The sequence below is a fragment of the Hyaena hyaena genome, unplaced genomic scaffold (genome assembly GCF_003009895.1).
Source record: "Hyaena hyaena isolate Hyena2069 unplaced genomic scaffold, ASM300989v1 scaffold_129, whole genome shotgun sequence".
NCBI classification, from domain to species: Eukaryota; Metazoa; Chordata; class Mammalia; order Carnivora; family Hyaenidae; genus Hyaena; species Hyaena hyaena.
This window is the reverse complement of record NW_024080763.1, coordinates 729,017-749,448: the sequence shown is the minus strand read 5'-3', so window position 1 is coordinate 749,448 and position 20,432 is coordinate 729,017. Positions and strand designations below refer to the sequence as shown.

General features: G+C 51.2%; 1 protein-coding gene across 2 annotated transcripts in view; it reads right to left on the bottom strand.

Annotated features, from left to right (window-relative positions):
• UROS (uroporphyrinogen III synthase) overlaps positions 1-20,432 on the bottom strand; it is a 35,291-nt gene that overhangs the window by 1,214 nt on the left and 13,645 nt on the right. For both annotated transcript variants that reach the window (XM_039237928.1, XM_039237927.1), the window contains exons 5-9: positions 19,601-19,675; positions 9,037-9,111; positions 3,832-3,912; positions 2,764-2,849; positions 1,820-1,918 (exon numbers count right to left, since the gene is read on the bottom strand). In XM_039237928.1, coding sequence (XP_039093859.1) covers positions 1,820-1,918; positions 2,764-2,849; positions 3,832-3,912; positions 9,037-9,111; positions 19,601-19,675 — 416 coding nt within the window. The remainder of the gene's footprint in view (positions 1-1,819; positions 1,919-2,763; positions 2,850-3,831; positions 3,913-9,036; positions 9,112-19,600; positions 19,676-20,432) is intronic.

Below are 20,432 nucleotides of genomic sequence, written 5' to 3'. Positions count from 1 at the left end.
TAGAGACGGCAAGGAGGCTAGTGGCTGCCAGGCCGCTGGGCACGGCCACCACGTCTGGGAGGGGCACTGCCGCACGGGACGGGGACCGGGCGGCTCAGCCCCGCAGCGCATCCTGACCTCTAAGCGCTGGCTCTGTGCCAGTCGTGACGCCGAGCGCTTTAGTGTCTAATGTTCTTTTTTTTTTAAATGTTTTATTTATTTCTAGGAGAGAGAGAGAGAGACAGCGTGAGCAGGGGAGGGTCAGAGAGAGAGGGAGACACAGAGTCTGAAACAGGCTCCAGGCTCCGAGCTGGCTGTCAGCACAGAGCCCGACGCGGGGCTCGAACCCACGAACCGCGAGATCATGACCCAAGCGAAAGTCGGACGCTTAACCGACTAAGCCACCCAGGCGCCCCTAGTGTCTAATGTTCTTAATCTTCCGACCCCAAGAGTCCGCTAACGTCCTCCTTCCCCAGTGACCTAAGTGCGAGCTGGGGCGTCCCAGCCACTCGCCTGAGGACTTTGGCAGGTCAGTTCCCCCCTCTGGGCCTCGGTCCCTCCCGTGTAATAAGGACAGGAGTCCTGATTTTGCTTGATTCCTACCCCTGCGATGGCGTGAAAATCCTACAAGATGTCGCCCAGAAACGCTCCGTCAACTGACCATGGCTCATGCGTCACCGAGGCTCCCAACGCGGGGTCAGTCTTCCTGGGTTCACACTGTGGCTTCTCCCCTCTTCCCGTGAGACCCAGGGCGAGACCCCCAGCTCTGAGCCTAACTACCTCTAGCCACAAAACTGGGAAGCAGTGCCGACCCCGCGGGTGCCCCCAGACAGCCCTGTAGCACGTGAGTGTGGACGGTGCTGGCGGCCCCTGTCCTGGGGCTGCAGGTCCCCTCCGCCCTCTGCTCAGTCCCACTGCAGTGGGTTCAAGGGCGTTCCCATGACGGGGCCCCGGGGCCTGCTGGTTACGTGTAGACTCCTCAGAAATGAAGTCCCTACAAAGTGGGAATGTCAAGCATCCTATGAATTAAATGACAGGAAGAAGGGGGATGGCTCTTTGCATAGATAATTCCAAGATGTTTAGATGGGAAAACGGGAAAGGATGCTAACGTGTGCGCCAGGCTCTGGCTAAGGTCCGACTTGAATTTTCTCATCTAATCCTGAGACTGAGGGAAGCCCAGAGACGGGAGTCCCCCCTTAGTCGTGATTTTACTTTCTGCGGGTTCAGTTACCCACAGTCCAGAACCAGATGACCCTCCTCGTCCCCTGTGGTCAGGTCAGGAGTAGCCTCACGCCTCCGTCAGTCACCTCCCTTCAGCTCATCACGCAGGCCTTTCCTCATCTCGTCATCGCGAGAAGGGTGAGTGCGGTGCAGGAAGGTGATCGGAGGGACCGCGCCAGCTGACATGACTTTAGTTACCCTGTATTGTCGTCACTTTTAGTATTAGTTACTGTTAACCTCTTACTGTGCCTAATTTATAAATTAAACTTTACCACCGGGACGCACGTGACAGAAAACACCAGCATATTAGGGTTCGGTACTAACTGTGGTTCCAGACATCCACTTGAAGGTCCTGGACCGTACCCCCCGCTGAGAAGGGGGACTCCTGTCCTTGTCTACGCAGGCCACGGGGGGATAATGGTCATGTTACAAATGACGAAACCGGCTCTGAGAGGTTGGGTTGCTGGTCCAGGAGCGCCAGCCAGGACGTCGTGCTTGGGAACCGAGCCCTGCCTTTCCAGCGCTCCGGAGCCGGCATCAGCTTTACACGGAAGCTCTAGGATAATCAGTAAAAATTTTTAACAATCTGAAAAGACCAAAAGCCCACTGAGTACCTCACCTTGATTTGATCCATGTGGTCACCAGATAACTCCTGGATGTGCTCGAGGCTGTAGGTGAGGCCAGAGGGGCTGAAAAACGTGATGCTCGCTGGGATGCCCTGCAGGGAGGAAGGTCAGTCTGTCGCCACAGGCCAAGGGTCCCCTGGAGGAGGTAACCTGAGGATCTATAGCAGGAGGGTCCCTGGGGGACATGGCCTTCTCTGCTCCCTGGAGGCCAAGTTCACGGGAGGCACTGTTTAGAGAGCAGGGTGCCATTGGGGAGGCAGGGTGCTGCTCCCCATGGCTCTGCTGGCCAGAGGACAGGGGCACCATGGACCCACGTGCCCAGCCCAGTGGCCAGTGTGCCTCTAGCGCATGTGGCCAAAGTGGCACTGATCGAGGAGGCAGCAGTCCCGCCCGGCTCCCTGTCAGTTCTGCGGCCTGAGGACACACGAGACGGGCCAGGTACATGGCCTTTCGGTTTGCACTAATGGGACGTCCAGAACCAGCAAGGCATCTCGAAGCCCGTCCTAGGAGAAGGGCGCAGAAGTGCAGGACCTTGACTCAAACAGGCGCTACCCACTCCTGTCTGGAGCCTCCAAAGGTCCCTGTGGCCTCCCAAGTTCAACGTAGACTCCCCCGAGGGCACTGTGGGCCTTTCCAGTATGCGCCCAGCCTCCCCTCCCAGCCTCTGCCCTGCACCTCCTCCGCCAGCGCCCGCACAATGCGGGACGATCCCATCAAGGCCTCCAGCTGCCCAGGCTCACTATGTCTGGGACGCTACCTGCACGGCTGCGGGTAAACTATCTCCTCTAATCCTGACAAATCCTTAAGAGAGCGGTCTGGTCCCATTTCACAGATGTGGAGATGAAGTCACACAGCCTGGGCCTCGCGCCCCCTCCCCCGTCTCCGCCGCGCAGGTGCCCCCGCCCCCACCGGAGGCCTCCCGGGAGGCAGCACGCACCTGCTGAGAGTAGTAGCTGTTGAGGTTCACCTGGATTCCCGGGTGTGGGATTTTCTGATAGACGACGATGCTTTCCATGGGGATCCCTGGGCGGGAAACGGGCCTTATTACACGAGGAAGGCAGGGGGCCTCTGCTCCGCAGGGCGGTTCGCGCAGACGCGACAGCACAGCCCGGCTCTCCCGAGGTCGACTGTGCCCGGCGCCCGGCTGGCCCTCGGCAGCCAGCGATCCTGACCCTGCGGCCTAACGTCCTCTGCCTTTATTCCCAGTAGCGTTCAGGAGACAGACGGTAACACGGAAGGGACGCGACCTCTGCTTTGCCGCAGGGGGGACAGTTCCGGTGTCTGAGAACCTCTGGGGATTCGGGACGAGAGGGAGCAGGAGAGCTGCGGCTCCAGCGCTTCTGGCCTCTGCAGGGCCGGGCACGGTGCCCCCTCGCGTCACCGCAGCCCCGTGCGGCGGGCGCGGGGTTAGCCATTCCACAGGCGAGGGTGCGGACGCCCACCCTTGCTCACACAGCTCGCGGACGGCACAGGGAGGGTTCAGACCTGGCTTTGTGTCTCCTGAAGTGTGTACTCCAGCCTGCTGACGACCCTTGGCTCCCGGAGCCACCACGTGGCAGCAGGCGTGTGGGTGACACCCCCCAGCACCTGAGTGGGTGGGTGGGGCCGACGTCTGGTCTCTAGACCGTGACAGGGAGGTGGCTGTGCAGGACACCGCCTGCCAAGGGGAGATGGGCTCCACCCCGAGACCCTCGACTGCACGGGGGCCCCCCTGGGGTCCCCCCGCACCAGGACCACCTGTACCGCTGGTGAAAGCTCAGGGACACTCTGCGGGCTCCTAGCTGGAGCTGAGCGGGCCGAGGAGGGCAGGGCTGTGGTAAGGACAGCAGACTGCACCCCGTACCGAGTGTGACCATGAGGCACAGCCCGCCCCCAACCCCGCGGCCTGCTCTCCCCGGGGGCGCTCTACAGAGCTGACCGCAAACACTGACCCTGCAGGCTCCCGGGAGACCCGAGGAAGTGGATAAGGGAGGAGGTGACCATGACCCCCGTGCATTCTCATCACCTTTGTCCTTGAGCATCTTTGGCAGGATTTCTCCTTTGACGGTTCCACAGGGAAACAGAAGAGGCAATGCTGGTGACTCCCCTGCAGAAAAATAACCAGATGTTGTAAACGCTTTCGAGAAGGGGGTGCGTCTGCCCAGGGCATGGTGGGGGTGGGGAGCTGCTCCGGGCCACCCAGCGTCTGAGTGGGAAGAAGCTCCGACCTAGCTGTAGGAAGATCACAGGGAACTTGGTCAAGGCATTCAGAAAACGGGCGTCCCCACAAGCCAGGAGCTGCCACCTGCGGGCCCCTCCAGTGCCTCTGGTGCTGACGGGGTGCCTGAGCAGCAGGCATGAGCTCTGCCCGTCACTGGACTCAGAAGGCTAGAGGCTGGGTGGTGCTGGCACTGCAGACACTTCCTACCTTGGGAGGAGCCCTGGAGGTGACAGAGGTGGCTGGAGCCAGGGCTCATGTTCACGAGGCGGTGGGGATAGGGCAGCCACATGCAGCCCAGGAGCCACCCCCAACAGAGACAAGCTGTATGTCTACTGTCCCCGTCAGGATGGCAGCCACCCGGCCAAGTGCCGAGGGAGCTGCTGGGTGGCCATGCAGGGGCCCAGTCTACTGAGAATGGCTGTGCCTCTCACCTCCGCTCCCCACTTCCACTCTAGGAAGACCTAAGGGTGTGTTCGGTTCTGAGCTCTCTGCAGAATCGTGAAGAAGGCATGAAATCCAAACACCGAGTTGAGACAATACCATCCAACAAACCAGTGGGCTGTCACATGTCAGAATCCTCCCCAAATGTGAACATTTTAATAGAACTAACCATTTCCCCCTCTATATCCATCTATCCATCCATCATCCATCCTCCATCCATCCATCATCCATCCTCCATCCATCCATCCATCATCCACCACCCAGCCATCCATCTATCATCCATCATCCATCATCAATTCATCATCTATTCATCATCTATCCATCCATCCATCATCCATCCACCCATCCATCCATCCATCATCCATCCATCCATCCATCAGTTGGAAGAAGTTTTAGTGGCTGTTGCTTATGCACACGTTTTTCTGTATCCATAAGATCCCTGAACTCTCCTTTGGGGACTGTGACTACAGGAGGGAACGAGGCAAGTTCTTCTCGCCTAGCACCATCTCCATGAATGCCCAGCTAAACCACAGGAATAGCTGTAGACTTCTTTTTTTAAAGTTATTAAATAACTATATATTGGTGAATGTTTTATTTAAACTGCTCTGTAAAGATCAGTACCGATATAAAAGAACATAAGGAATGGGGAAAATTTTACACATAGGTGATAGATGCCCGCTGATTTCTTTTTTCCAGTGTGAAGAAATGTTACGTGCACTATACATGCTATCCATAGAGACATATTTTCAAAGCCATGTTCAGGTGCTGTTTTCTTAACTGGAGCCCAGGCGTCCCTCCAGTGCCGGTGTATCTGTGGGTGTTAGATGCTGGGGCAGGATTGTAGGGGCTGAAGCTCTCCCCCAGACCCTCCCAACCACCTGTTCTGGGGCGGCTTTGAGAATGAGCAGGGAAACCACGGGCCTGCCTTGCCAGCAAGCCTAGCCCTAGAAGTGTGCAAAGGGCCTTCAGAAGATTTCAGAATCTGCCCTTTGAAGCATCTCTTCTGAAAGCAGTAGAGTCCTGAGCTGCTCACGTGCTTACTCTCTGTTGGCCACTAACCAGGGAGATGGGGTCTGGGCATGTGTGTCCTGGCACAGGACAGTTGCCTGTCCTTTGTCACTGTGCCACCAGGGCCTGGAGGGCCAGGCCGCACAGGTGCAGTCAGCCCAGCTGCCTTCGTGAAAGCCGGAGACACCATTAGCAAGGAGGAAGGCCTGGAACCATCCTGCTTGAATCTGCGGCCGCTGCGGAGCGGGGTCCACCACAGGCATCCTTGCTGCGACCTGACCTTCAAGTCAGAGGCAAAGAGCCCATTCTTTTTGGGGGATAAGTTTATTGTCTGCGGGGGCTGAGGACAGCAAGGGGCTGGGAATCCCAGAGACAGTTGTGCGCTGGGGCCGGGGCTCCGTATGTGGTTACTGAGGTAACATGGCTGATTGTTTAAAAATGCCATTTCGTTGGAGGACACATGTGTGACTGTGAAGCTCCAGGTGTCAGCCCTCCAGGCACTGGTGTGAGAAGCAGGCTGTGCAGGCGCTAATGCGCCTGGCGCGGAGTCCAGACAATGAGGCTGATGGCGAGGGAAGGAAGAGCTGAGCAAGTGTCCCCAGATCCAGGGAACATTTCGGATGACTGCAGTCCCCTCTGACCTAGGCGGACCCTCTCGTGGAATGTTGGAACTGTCTTCCACCTTTTACCATTTTAATTGCTACTTTCTTTTCCATTAGAGGAGATACCTTGAGAGGGCAGAACTTTCTATCAGAACTGTGAGCTATCTGGCGCTCATAGGTGGCTCAGTCGGTTAAGCATCTGTCCTCTGGTTTCGGCACAGGTCATGATCTCGTGGTTCCTGGGTTCAAGGCCCACATCAGGCTCTGCACTCTCTGTGGGATTCTCTGTTTCCCTCTCCCTGCCCCGTCCTCTCCCTCTATCTCTCAAAAAAAAAAAAAAAAAAGAGCTATCCGATGAAATGAGTTAATAGCTTTAAAAGCTCACAATGGTGTCTGTCACATAGTAAAAAAGCATTAATTAAAATAAATAAGCAATAACTATGAGTTGGCCTGTTGACTGTAAATACCAGAAGTAGATTCTCAGCCTTTAAAATCAAGCTTCAGATCTTCCTGGGGGAGAAAATAATTAATGCTTTGGTAAAAGCAAGGTGAAAGTCTTTATTAGCAGTCGAGAAGGATTCTCATGTGGGTATTCTAATTGCGAATTAAAGATTTACTAGGACACACAGGCATGGCTGGTGATAAACGAGAAGTAACAAAGGCTTTGCAAAGAGCATGGACCGGTGTCTGCCGAGATAAGGGCAGAGTATACAGAGCACGTTCCTATCTACTCTCCACGCCTTGAGGCAGTTAATTGAAACACCAGTGTGAGGTCTCAGAAGTGACCTGGATCCTTCCTGCCTTGTGTATGCAGAGCAAGGAACAGCAGCCTGATGGCTTTGGACCTGATAGTGAGGAATGACTCCATTTCCCTCCACCTCCTTCCAGAACCCGTGCATCACCGTGAGTATAGCCAGACCGTCTGCCCTGGAGAGAGACGGCAGCTACTGGCTCCATTAAGGAGCTAACTGTTGTCCCACCCACGGACCCATCATTCGTCTTCGTAAACCAAGGCACTGAATTCCACGGGGAATGCCAAGAGCTACCATTTACAATGATTCCTCCATTAAGACATCAGAAGGGCTCGGTTACCATTCAATGGTGACCATTATCCCCTAAAAACATCAGAAATAAAGAGCCTGGAGTTGGATTGTTCTGGAACATAGGCACCCACACCACGAGCAGCTGGGGGAAGAACCCAATTGTGACATTCCTCTCGCCCCGGAAGAGGGGAGGCTCAGCGACCCTCTCATGGAGGACCCCGAGGTGCCCAGGACCGTGCACACCCTTGGGACTCCCTGGCATATCTGCCCGTGGCTTCTTCGCTGCTGTTTAAACACCCGGCTGGGCATCAGCACCGGTGCTGATACTAAAGGGCCTCTCAGCCTGGACAGGCCGCCGGCACTGGCCAGCCCCTCCCCTGCCTCGCCCGCCGCGTGCCCTCCCGTCGTGCTGGAAGAGTCCAGCAGCGTTCGGCAGACCCCGCATGGGAACACCTGTGTGCTGCGCCCTTTGCAGGGCTGGGGGTCACCAGGGAGGAAGCCACGCAGACCAGCGACCCTCACAAGGCCGGAGTGGGTTAAACGACAAGAGGAGATAGAAGCAACATGTGTATGGGGGAGGGGGGGGGGACAAAAGAGGGCTGGGGTCTTCCGGACGGTATGTGTGGAAGGAGCACGGCCCACGGCATCCCTGTCACGAGGGGCTGTGCTTAGCAGGCCGTCCGCAGGCGGCACCGTCGGGAGGGATTGGCAGAGACGGAGAGGTTGTGCAGGGGGCTGGACGTGAGGACGCGCTGGAGCAGCCACGGAGCTGGCCGCTAGAGCCGTGGGCCCTCGACCGTCGTGGTCAAGAGCCCCCAAGGCCCCACGGTTCGGGTGGAGTGGTGGACACCAGCCCCGAGGCAGGGGCGCTGGGTGCCCGGTCCGTGGCTCCCACCCAGGCCAGCACCGGCTTGGGCCCAGAGGGTCACTGGGTTAGGGTCACGTCCACTGTCCCTGGGGCTTTTGACGGTGTCCTGGAAACATACTCCTTTAGTAAGAAGAGCACTTTTCCAAACTTTGGTGAGAGACCTCACCAAACTACAGGGAAGAGCAGGGCTGGGACACTGTGGTGGGTGCCACACCTTCCCTCCTGCTGCCCTGCGCCGTGGCCCCCGGGGGGCCGCCATACTGGCCCTGGGCACGCCGCAGGGGGTGGGAACAGCAGTGGGAACAGGTGTTTGCTGATGTTAAAGGGACAGAGGCCCAGCCGGAGCCAGGCTGAAGGTGGCATCTCGCATGCCTTGTGTCTGAGTAGCGTGCTGGGCCCGTGATGCGGGGGTGCTTATTCGACCCCCTTTAGCGATGGGGAGGGGGCGACAAGGGCACAAGGGCAAGTGTCTGCAGCTGGGTTAGGCTGGGGGGGGGATGGGAAATACCAGCGAGGAAGACGGCCCTGCAGGCACCCCTCAACCTCCCTGCCCCTGTCACCCCGAGTTCCCCAGAATCCTTCCATCAAGGACAAACCCCCACGGAAACGCCACGTGTCTGCAGCCAGCGCCACCTACAGACAGCGTCCACACGCCGTCCAGGGGCAGCTCTGAGCGGGGGAATTCAGAGAAGAAAGCAGCCTCTACGAGAGAGGAGGCGACACAGACAGGGGACGGTGCCCAGCGGCATCCGCCCGCCTCCGCTCCCTCTACAGTCGCCGCAGATGGTCTCCCTGGATTTGTCGCCAAACGTTTTGTTCTGTGTAATGTTCAAACTGCCTCAAGTCTCCTGGAGGGCATGGAGGGGGGCTTGAATCTCACACAAGCGGAGACACACGCCGGGCCCCAGAGCCTGCGCGCCAACCCCTGTCACCACGGAGAAGGCACAGAGGACACAGGCCCTTCCCGGGGCGGGGGGTGTGAGGCCAAAAAACAAACGTAAATAGATGGGCTTTGCTTGGGGGTCGGGGGGAGGATTTTTGCACTTACTGGAACAAATGTATTCTGCAAGCTTCTCTGCATTTCCACAGCTTTCTCCTTCTGAATCCAGGCCAATTTTATTCACTGGAAAACAACAAAGAGAAGGATGTTTTCACATGGCTACTGAAGACCTCTGTTCTGTGCTGCGTGTTAACGTGCAAATACGAAGGCGCGTGCTTTATGAATGACACAAAGAAAGTCTCCTCCCGGGCGCTGTCAGAAATGAGGGCGTTAGGTCCCGGCCCCACCTTTCCCAGATGTGTGACTTTGGGTAATGCGTCCATTCCTCTGCGCCTCACTGAGCTCATCTATAAGAAGAAGAGACACCAGCCACATGGTACCTGCTTTAAGGATCATAGGACACGGTGAAAGCAAACTGCCTGCCACCCAGGGGCTTTCTCGTCAGCCAGTGAGGAGGTGGCGAGCATTTAGGATTTGCTACTCCTCACAGGGCACGAAGCAGCCCTCATGTGGTCAGGGAGACCAGGCCAGCCCCCGTCCAGAAAGGTGCTGTGGGCTCATGTGGCCAGACGGAGATGGAAGGGAGGGTGTGAGAGGCTTCATAGTGACCTGCCAACGGGGACCCACGGCACCATGAATGTGGGTCATCCGGGGTGAGGGGCATCCCAGCTGCTTTGGGAGACTGCTGTCACAAAGGGAGCAGAGGCAGACCCCCACGCGGGGAATACCGGCCACCACAGAGGATGCTGATGTGGGAAGGGCCAAGGGCACAGCTCCATCAGTGCTCACGACCGGCTCCCAGGGCCTGGACCTTCCCAGACGCGGGTGCTGTGGGCTTTCCATTTAGGCTTCACGCAGGACTGGCTATGGACCGCAGCTTTGACTGAAGCACCACCAGCTTTTAATTTACAGGTCATCTCAAGTGTACTGAGTCCAGGAGGCAAAAGTCACACGTAGTGGTGAACTCTGCTCGGAAACAAAGCCCTGTGTATGCTGCACGGCCAGCCCAGCTGGGCCCCTCCTCTGACTGGACTGGGGAGGTCTTGGCTCACCAAAAACCCTGAAAAGCCCCCAGGAACCAAACTGGGACATAAGTACTTAATGTCAACATTCATCTGCATTCTTCCTGAGTTAGCTAGATGAGAGGCCCAGGCCCAGAACCTGGACTCGCCCCTGTTGCCTTGCTGTGTGGAGGGAGGCCTGACGCATTTCGTCCCCACACAACCCTGGGGACATCTGCTCCGAAGAGGAGGCAGCTGGGGCCCAGAGCTGCCCCGCGCCTGTCGGCTCTGTCTGCGAGCGCAGGGACTGGGCTGTGCGGTCTGACCGCAGCCCACGGAGCCTCTCAGTAAAGACTGGGTGGGCAGGTGCCTGGGTGGCTCTGTCACTTTAGTGTCCGACTCTTGATTTTGGCTCAGGTCATGATCTCACAGTTCGTGGGGTCGAGCCCCGCATCAGGCTCTGTGCTGACAGTGTGGATGGAACCTGCTTGGAATTCTCTCTCTCCTTGTCTCCGTGCCCCTCCTGTGCTCTCTCTCTCTCTCTCTCTCAAATGAACTTAAAAAAAAAAAAAAAAGATTAGGGGAATGAATGTTTGTCGGAGGATCTCAACCCCTGGGGCAGCAAGGCTGTAAGGGGTACACGCATTTCAGCCCCCCACTCAGGGCCAGGCAAGCCACCTCCGGGGCCTCCCCAGGCGATGGGGACTGTGGAGCTACAGCGCATTCCCAACTGGCGTGGAACAAGCCAGTCTGATCCCAGACAAACCTGCCATCATGTTCTTTACGTTTAAGAGGTCAAGGCAAGGGCTTCTAAGTCCAGGGGCTCTGGTAAACCAGGGGTGAGCTCCCCGCTGGCAGATGCCTATGGCCAAAAGGTACCATGTGGTTACGTGAAGGGAAGACAGAATTCTTAGTGCAAAAGCACCTCCGTAAGAGTCAACAAATGGACTTTGAAGACATCTTAACAAGGTTATGGGTAAGGCGACCTCCGTATTCTCCCAGAATGAGTGGGAAAACAAAGCAATGAAAAACACCAAGAGAACAGATACGGTTTAGAAGTGGTAGGACATCTGCATGCCTAGGCCCGTGGGTCATGGCAGCTTTGGAAAATGCTGTTGGGGATTTAAACAATATCTGTACCACTTTCTTTTATTTTTCTTTTCACTTTTGTTTTTAAAGTTTATTTATTTATTTATTTTGAGAGGGAGAGCATGAGTAGTGAAAAGGCAGAGAGAGGGAGAGAGAGAGAATCCCAAGCAGGCTCCACACTGTCAGCATAGAGCCTAAAGCGGGGCTCGATCCCACGAACTGTGAGATCATGACCTGAGCCGAAATCATGAGTCAGAAGCTTAATCAATGGGCCACCCAGGCGCCCCATCTGTACCACTTTCAAAGCGCATGACTGGTCAATCACACCTCCTCTCCTAGGCTTGGAAGATAGACTTAATAAGACCTTCCTTAGGAAAATAACTACGTCAAGTGCATGGTGCATTACCTGAAGTGTGACAGGGACTCAGAAATGGCAGCAGGAATTGCACTAGTAGTTGTGGACGGTAATTCGTTCTGACGGTGCAAATCTACACCCAGAGTCAGGTTACGTTCTGCATCCTGAGGTGTTCAGTGCTAAGCTCTCTTCCACAGAGCAGCTGTTCTGGGTTGACAAGGCCAAGCAATAAGAGCTACTCAGTGGCTCCCAGGTACCAGACCAGCAGTCACATGGGGGAGCGAGGGCACCCCACTCCAGGGCAGCCAGACAGGCAGCTTTCCCCCAGGGGAGCTGGCTGAGCGGCAGGGGATCAGCCCACAGCCAACCAGCTCCGCTTCTTCAATACAAACGGAAATCTTGTTAAAACAAGCATAAACTTTCCAACCAACATGATGTTCTCAGGAGACTTTATGCAGATCAACAACAGAGTTACAACACAGTCTCCATCTCTTAGTAATTAATCACATCTGCAAGACTGTAAGGCAAGTCATGGTATTTATGAAGAGAGGAAAGAAAGCATGTTTCCTTGATGGACTCTGACATCAAGACCACTTGCTGCTCACTGGCCCAGATTTCCATTTCCACTCGGAGACACGGTGAGACACATCTCTACCTTTCCTTCTCCTGACCTGGTCCCCAGCTTCTGGGGGGAGCCAGAGGCAGCTCTGTGCTCAGTGTGACCACAGGGCTCCTGTGAAAGGCTCCCTGTCACCTCAGTGCTCACGCCTCCATGGCATCCCCTCCCCCTTGGGTGTGGGCTGGACTGAGTTCAAACAAAAAGAAGATGGCAGGAGGGAGAGGGTGTCCCTCGCACGACCAGTTACAGAAAGATCGGCTTCTGGCTTGGATGCTGTCTTTTGCTGGCTCTCAGACTGTCTCCCAGTAGGGCCGTGGGGTAGCCCTTTAGGGAGGACCACATGAGGGCCGGGGAGGATCCATGCCCGGGGTCTTGGAAGCAGACCCCTTAGTCAAGCCTTGAGATACCTGCAGCCCTGGGGAGAGACACTGAGCCTCAGGGACCCAACGAGGCCATTCCCAGGTTTCTGACTCACAGAAACTGTGAGAAATTAAATGCTTGTTGTTTCCAGCCACTAAGTCTTGGGGGCAGCGGGTTACACAGTCAATGAAGACTAACCCCCCGGCCTGGTTTCCTCCGGCTGCCAGTGTCCGACACCCTCTAACTCTCCAGGCTCTTGGCTGAGCCTCAGGGTGAACACAAATGTCAAGTTCAAGGAAGTCTTCTTCCCTGCGTCTCCGCCAGAGAGAGCTCCTTGTGGACAACGTGTCTGCAAAGTGAACTTAGACAGTTTTAAAGTCTGGTGACTGACTTCCATGTTAAGACAGAATGGGATTTCTCCCAAGAGATGTTTTTTTCTTTTCTTTTCTTTTTTTCCCAAAGTAATCTCTGCGCCCAGTGTGGGGCCCAACAGAGCCCTCCAGGCACTCCTCTCCCAAGAGATTTTTTTCAAGTTGCAAAATTCCTAATTTCATCTCTCCTCTGGTCGTACGTGACTAGCACTTAGAACACAGCCTTTTCCTCCACAGCTGAATGAACAGGGCGCCGGCTGGGGCCAGCGGGTCCCCGTGGGACCAGGCTCTACTGCCTGTGCCACACGGGAAGCTGGCCCACGCCTGCAGGCTCCGCCTTGGCTTTCTCTTCCTGTGTCACCACTTCCGTCGTGGGATGTTCTCACCTGACAGAATGGTGAGACGCAGACCACGCAGGGATGCTACTGAGACCAGACTGAAGGGAGCGCCAGAATCGAAATGGGATAATTTACGAACACACCCTATTTGATGGCTGAAGGTTTGATGCACAAGTCGGAAACTGCCTCTATGATTTTCTCCTGTCTTCTACTTGAGAAAACAGCGCAAGAAGGTGCAAGCACCTGATTTAACTGATTTGGGGAGGGGAGTGGGAGAGCGGGGGCGGTTTCCTTGGCAACCCAGGCCTGATTCCCCCTCTGCTGATCTGCAGGGCTCGCAGGCGCCAGTCGCACTGCACTGAAAAGCTAGGCCTCAGCTCTCAATTAGGCAGGCAGCTCGCAGCTAGGGTCTGCCTGACGTCATTTTCTTCTCTGGAAAGAGTGCTTTTCATTTTTAAACTACTTTCACTCCTACCGCAACTTCCTCCAGTATTTCAAAATTCATTTGGACAAACGAAACTGTTTTGAAACAAAGTTGTACATTGATTTACTCAAAATTGCTAAGCATGGTTTAATGGTCACTTTAAAAACAATTTTTTAATATTTATTTTTGAGAGAGAGAGAGCTCGAACAGGGGAGGGGCAGAGAGGGAGACAGAGGATCCAAAGTCACAGTGTGGGGCTCAGACTCACGAACCATGATCACAACCTGAGCCAAAGCCGGACACTTACACAACCGAACCACCCAGGCACCCTTCCTTCCTTTTGATGTCTGCATGATATTCAATGGCTGGCGTATACCACATTTACCTATCCCCTTATCTGTCAGTGGATATTTGGGGTGTTCCCACCTTTTCCCTGTTGTGACTGATTTGGTTACGAACGTTACGTACTCCAACAGGTGTCTCTGTGAGTCCCTGCTCCTTTCAGGCTCCTTTAGGGATAAGGAGGACTATCTAGCTTAGTATAATACCTGTATTTTTTAATTAAAGTGAAATTGTATCAGATATATCTATTATTGCATCCGGCTTTTTGCTTAATGTTAATGTTTTCTAAATTGTATCTACCCTATGCTATACAGATGCTTTGAGACCGTCTAAAAAGACCAGCCTCTCTGGCCCTCTCTCCTTTTGAGCATTCCAAATCGAAGGCCTTGGGGCAGAGTAACAGGAGTGTCATTATGGAGGAGCAGCCAGTGTTGGGTGTCAGGAACCACACGGGCTGAAGAGGGCAGCCCTGTGGGGGTGGGGCCAGGGGAGACTGATTCCTTAGTGGCACTGATCAAACAACTAAACGTGTTAGGGTTTTCCCTGCCAGAGATGCAGGCCACAAAAATTGAAATGAAAGACCCAGAATAAGCCCTGTGGTGCTGGACTGTAAGTGGAGGTGGTGGAATGAGCTCATGGTTTCCAGTATAAACAAGTATATATAAACACAGATATGCGTGTGTGTAAGATTATGAATCCCGTCTCTGTGTGCTGAAAGTGACCATGAGCATGAAGTCCAAGGGCAGTGAATGCATGAGCGGCTGCATGATGGCTAATTTTAAATACCCCTCTCCACTAACAGGAACCTTGGTTCGTAGGGAAAATGGTGGATTTCAGGGCTGCGGCATGGAAAGTACAGAACATACTGGGAACATCTTTTTGTACCAGAAAAGGAGGAAGTACTCAAAGAATGACGGCACATGCCAAAAGGACACAGAAGTTACCTTAAAGGGATTGCTGCTGGCCACATCAGGGATAATTTGAGCAATAAAATAGACGTAGTAACGAACTGTTCCCTTAATGTTACTTAATGTAAACGAAGAAACCACGAATCCATACTGATATAAATAACTGAATAAATTAAAAGTGTGATGACAAATACGTTATCAGGGGTACCTGACTGGCTCAGTGAGTGGAGCATGTGACCCTTCCTCTTGGAGTTGTGAGCCTAAGCCCCACACTGGGTATAGAGACTACTCAAAAAAATAAAATCTGGGGCGCCTGGGTGGCTCAGTTGGTTGGGCGGCTGACTTTGGCTCAGGTAATGATCTCATGGTTTGTGAGTTCAAGTCCTGTGTCAGGCTCTGTGCTGACAGCTCAGAGCCTGGAACCTGATTCAGATTCTGTGTCTCCCTCTCTCTCTGCCCCTCCCCTGCTCATGCTCTGTCTCTTTGTCTTTCAAAAATAAATAAACGTAAAAAAAAAAAAAATCTAAAAGAAAAATGTACCTCCCCACAAAGTACTTAATAATTTCAAGGGGAAAAACAGTAGCTTCACAGTGGAGAAGCCTCACATCACCTAAGTCAAGGGATGGCAAAGGACATTCCCAGTAAGAGGGCAAAGCAGAATGGTGGGCTACAGGGTAAGTGGCAAGGAGAAAAATGGCATCGCTTGGGATATTCCTGCCAGACACAGAACCTGAATGGATGTAATCATGAGAAAAATATCAGATAAACCTAAATTGGGGGATGGTCTACAAAACAGCTGGCCTGTACTCTGAAAGTGTCAAGGTCACAAAGCCAAAGCCAGATGGAGGCACCATTCCAACCTGCAGGAAACTAACAAGAGCTGATAACGAGATGCGGGACGTGATTCCTAACTTAATCCTTCTGCTACAACAGATGTTATTGAGAATTAAGAGGTACTAATAGACACATGTTAATTTCTTGAATTTGATAGTTGTGCCTACACAGAAAAATGTCTTTGTTTGTGAGGAATCTACACTCAGCTACTTGGGGATGATGGGGCATCAAGTTGGCAACTAACTCTCCACTAGTCCAGAAAAGATTGAGTTCTTTGTTCTGTAAATTTCCTTCCAAATAAAAAGTACGTAAAAGAAGCAGCTACATAACCATCACACAGATGTATCATAATTTATTTAACCCTTTCCTTATTGGGGGCTTTTTTTTCATGATTATAACTAATGCTATGATATAGTCTCATATAAAAACCCCTTCATTTCTCCTATTTTGGATTATTACCTTTGGCTAGATTTATCAGAAAAGGGATTAGTGGGCCCAAGGGTACAAACTTTGTAATAGAGCTTTTTAAATTCTTTTCTTTTTTTTAAGGATTTTCTGTTATGGGTGGGGGGATGAGATAAATGGGTGATGGGCATTAAGGAGAGTGCTTGATGGGATGAGCACTGGGTGTAATCACTGAATTCTATTCCTGAAATTATTCCATTATATGTTAATTAACTTGGATTTAAATTTAAAAAAATTAAATTACATTAAATTAAAAAAAAAACCCAATTTCAATATGGGGACAAACCCAATGTAGAACCCTGTGTGAGTGCATAGGGTCCTGCCCTGGACCCACTACATAAGCCTAATCAGGGTTTTCCAGAGCCAGGTACCAGGCCTCTTTATAAGATAACTTAGGCACCAATGAAAATTTCAAGTTTCCATTGTAATAGAACTTGAGAACTACATTGAGTAAAGATTTGATGACTTAAAAAGAATATATTTTATTTCATTTTTTTAAGTAAGCTCCATGCCCAACTTGGGGCTTGAACTTATAACCCCGAGATCAACAGTCATATGCTCTAACTTACTGAGCCAGCCACCTGCCAATGTAATAGAGTTTTTGAAACATACTGATTAAGTATTTCTGAAAACATATGAGCCAATACTTAATGCCATTTAGCAATATTTGAATATATTTGTTTCACTGTATCCTTATCAGCAATATTGTATACTTAACTAATTATTTATAAATTTAATAAGCAAAAAATCATATTTTAAACTATAGTATTGTTTTAAATATTGTTTATTGTCAAGTTGGTTTCCGTATAACAACCAGTGCTCATCCCAACAACTGCTCTCCTCCATGCTCATCACCCATTTTCCCCTCTCCCCCACCCCCATCAACCCTCAGTTTGTTCTCAGTATTTAAGAGTCTCTCATGGTTTGCCTCCCTCCCTCTCCCCAACTATTTTTCTCCTTCCCCCTCCCCCATGGTCCTCTTGTTAAGTTTCTCCTGGTCCATGAGTGAAAACATATGATATCTTTCTCTGCCTGACTTAACTTAGCATAATATCCTCGAGTTCCATCCATGTTGCTACAAATGGCCAGATTTTATTCTTTCTCATTGCCATGTAGTATTCCATTGTGTGTATAACTACATCTTTTTTTTTTTTATTTCTAGGAGAGAGAGAGAGAGACAGCGTGAGCAGGGGAGGGTCAGAGAGAGAGGGAGATACAGACTCTGAAATAGGCTCCAGGCTCTGAGCTGGCAGTCAGCACAGAGCCCGACGCAGGGCTTGAACCCACGAACCGCAAGATCATGACCTAAGCAAAAGTCGGACGCTTAACCGACTAAGCCACCCAGGCGCCCCTGTATAACCACATCTTGATCCGTTTGTCAGTTGATGGACATTTAGGCTGTTTCCATGATTTGGCTGCTGTTGAGAGTGCTGCTATGAACATTGGGGTACATGTGCCCCTAGGCATCAACACTCCTGTATCCCTTGGTTAAATTCCTAGCAGTGCTATTTGCTGGGTCCTAGGGGGGTTCTATTGTTAATTTTTTGAGGAACCTCCACATTGTTTTCCAGAGGGGCTGTACCAGTTTGCATGCCCACCAACAGTGTAGCAGGGTGCCCGTTTCTCCACATCCTCACCAGCATCTATAGTCTCCTGATTTGTTCATTTTAGCCACTCTGACTGGCGTGAGGTGGTATCTCAGTGTGGTTTTGATTTGTATTTCCCTGATGAGGAGGGATGCTGAGCATCATTTCATGTGTCTATTGGCCATCTGGATGTCCTCTTTGGAAAAGTGTCTGTTCATGTCTTCTGCCCATTTCTTCACTGGATTATTTGTTTTTCAGGTATGGAGTTTGGTGAGTTCCTTATAGATTTTGGATACTAGCCCCTTATCCGATAAGTCATCTGCACCTATCTTTTCCTATTCCATCGGTTGCCTATTAGTTTTGTTGATTGTTTCCTTTGCAGTGCAGAAGCTTTTTATCTTGATGAGGTCCCAATAGTTCATTGTTGCTTTTGATTCCCTTGCCTTTGAAGTTGTGTCGAGTAAGAAACTGCTGCAGCTGAGGTCAAGGAGGTTGTTTCCTGCTTTCTCTTCTAAGGTTTTGATGATTTCCTAGCTCACATTCAGGTCCTTCATCCATTTTTAGTTTATTTTTGTGTATGGTGTAAGAAAGTGGTCTAGTTTCATCTTCTGCATATTGCTGTCCAGTTCTCCCAGCACCATCTGCTAAAGAGGTTGTCTTTTTTCCATTGGCTACTCTTTCCTGCTTTGTCAAAGATTAACTGGCCATACATTTGTGGGTCCAATTCTGGGTTCTCTATTCTATTCCATTGGTCTATGTGTCTGGTTTTGTGCCAATACCATACTGTCTTGATGATTACAGCTTTGTAGTACAGGCTAAAGTCTGGGATGGTGATGCCTCCCATTTTGGTTTTCTTCTTCAATATTACTTTGGCTATTTGGGGTCTTTAGTGGTTCCATACAAATTTTAGAACAGTTTGTTCTAGTTTTGAGAAGAATGCTGGTGCAATGTTGATTGGGATTGTATTGAATTTGTAGATTGCTTTGGGTAGTATTGACATTTTAACAACATTTATTCTTCCAATCCATGAGCATGGAATGTTTTTCCATTTCTTTGTGTCTTCTTCAATTTCCTTTGTAAGTTTTCTATAGTTTTCAGCATACAGAGGTTTTACATCTTTGGTTAGGTTTATTCCTAAGTATTTTATGGTTTTTGGTGCAATTGTGAATGGGATCAGTTCCTTGATTTCTTTTTCTATTGCTTCATTATTGGCATATAAAAATGCAACCGATTTTTAAGAAAGCAATGTTAAGCCACTGTGGAATGAAAACCCTTGGTTTTCTTCTCTGTTGTACTCTCTGCTACTGCCGTAGTCACGCTTCAGTACTCTGGTTAGCGAATGTGGGTTGGGTTGGATCACTTGCTCACAGAACTCAGGCAAATGACTACTATTGCCTATTTATTACAAAGGATATTTCAAAGGATCTAAGAACAGCCAGATGGAAGAGATGCACAGAGCAGGGATGGGGGTGCAGAGGCGTCCACACCCCTCCAGGTGTACCACCCTCCCAGCACCTGTCCTCGGCACCATCCTTTTGGGTTTTATGAAGCTTTGTTACATAGGCACGATGGATTAAATCACTGGTTGCTGATGATTAATTCGACCTCCAGCCTCACTCTTCTCCTTGGAGGTGGGGGAGGCAGGAGAGCACCCTCCCTAATCCCAGGGTTGGTTCCCTTGGCAACCCACCCCCCATCCTTTGCAGCTTTTCCAAAAGCCACTTCATTAACATAAACTCAGGTATAACTGAAAGAGGTCTGTTACGAATAACTTCATCTTTCTTATCACTTAGGAAATACCAAGGTTTTAGGAGCTTTGTGCCAGGTACTGGGAGAAAGACCAACAAATACATGTTTCTTATTAGAAATCATAATAGCACAATCATTCTGGGCTGTTTTATCTTTACCGTTATTGCTTACCTAGAGAAGCCGTAGCATTTCCAACCACGTACACCGACTTAGCATTCCACTTTTCTTTCAAAGAATCTTTCCAGACTGTAAAACATGGAATGATACGTTAACCGCAAATACCATAAGTGGCCGATTGCACTGTTGCCCAAAGGTGCCCGTTCAGCCTAAGACACTTGTGAACAAGGCAAACTATTTATCACCAAATGTAAAGAGAAGCATCTCAAACCAAAATTCCATTTTTATTCTGTTCATATTCAGCAGGCAGATTTTTTTTATTTGAAAGAAAATTTTTAAATATTTATTTTGAGAGAGAGAGAGACAGAAACAGAGAGCAAGCAGGGGAGTGGCAGAGAGAGAAGGAGACACAGAATCCGAAGCAGGTTCCAGGCTCTGGGTTGTCAGCACAGAGCCTGATGCGGGGCTTGAACTCATGATCAGTGAGACCATGACCTAAGCTGAAGTCGTATGCTTAACCAACTGGGCCATCCAGCGCCCCTCGGGCAGGCAAAGTTTTAAAAATCACTTTGGTAAATGTTTCAGTATGCCTTGCTTAAAATATTAACTCATTCCCACAGTCAGCACTAGAAGCATGTTTAGTGTGTACCAGAAAACAAATATAACTTGAAGAATTAATTTGCAAGGTGACATTAAAAATTTAAAACCGAGGGGTGCCTGGGTGGCTCGTACATTGACTCTTGATTTTGGTTCAGCTCATGATCCCAGGGTTGTGGGGTACTCAGCATGGAGCCTGTTTGAGATTCTCTCTTTCTCTCCTTCTGCTCCTCCCCTACTCATACATTTTCTCTCAATTTTTTTTTAATTAAAAAATACAGACTTTCAT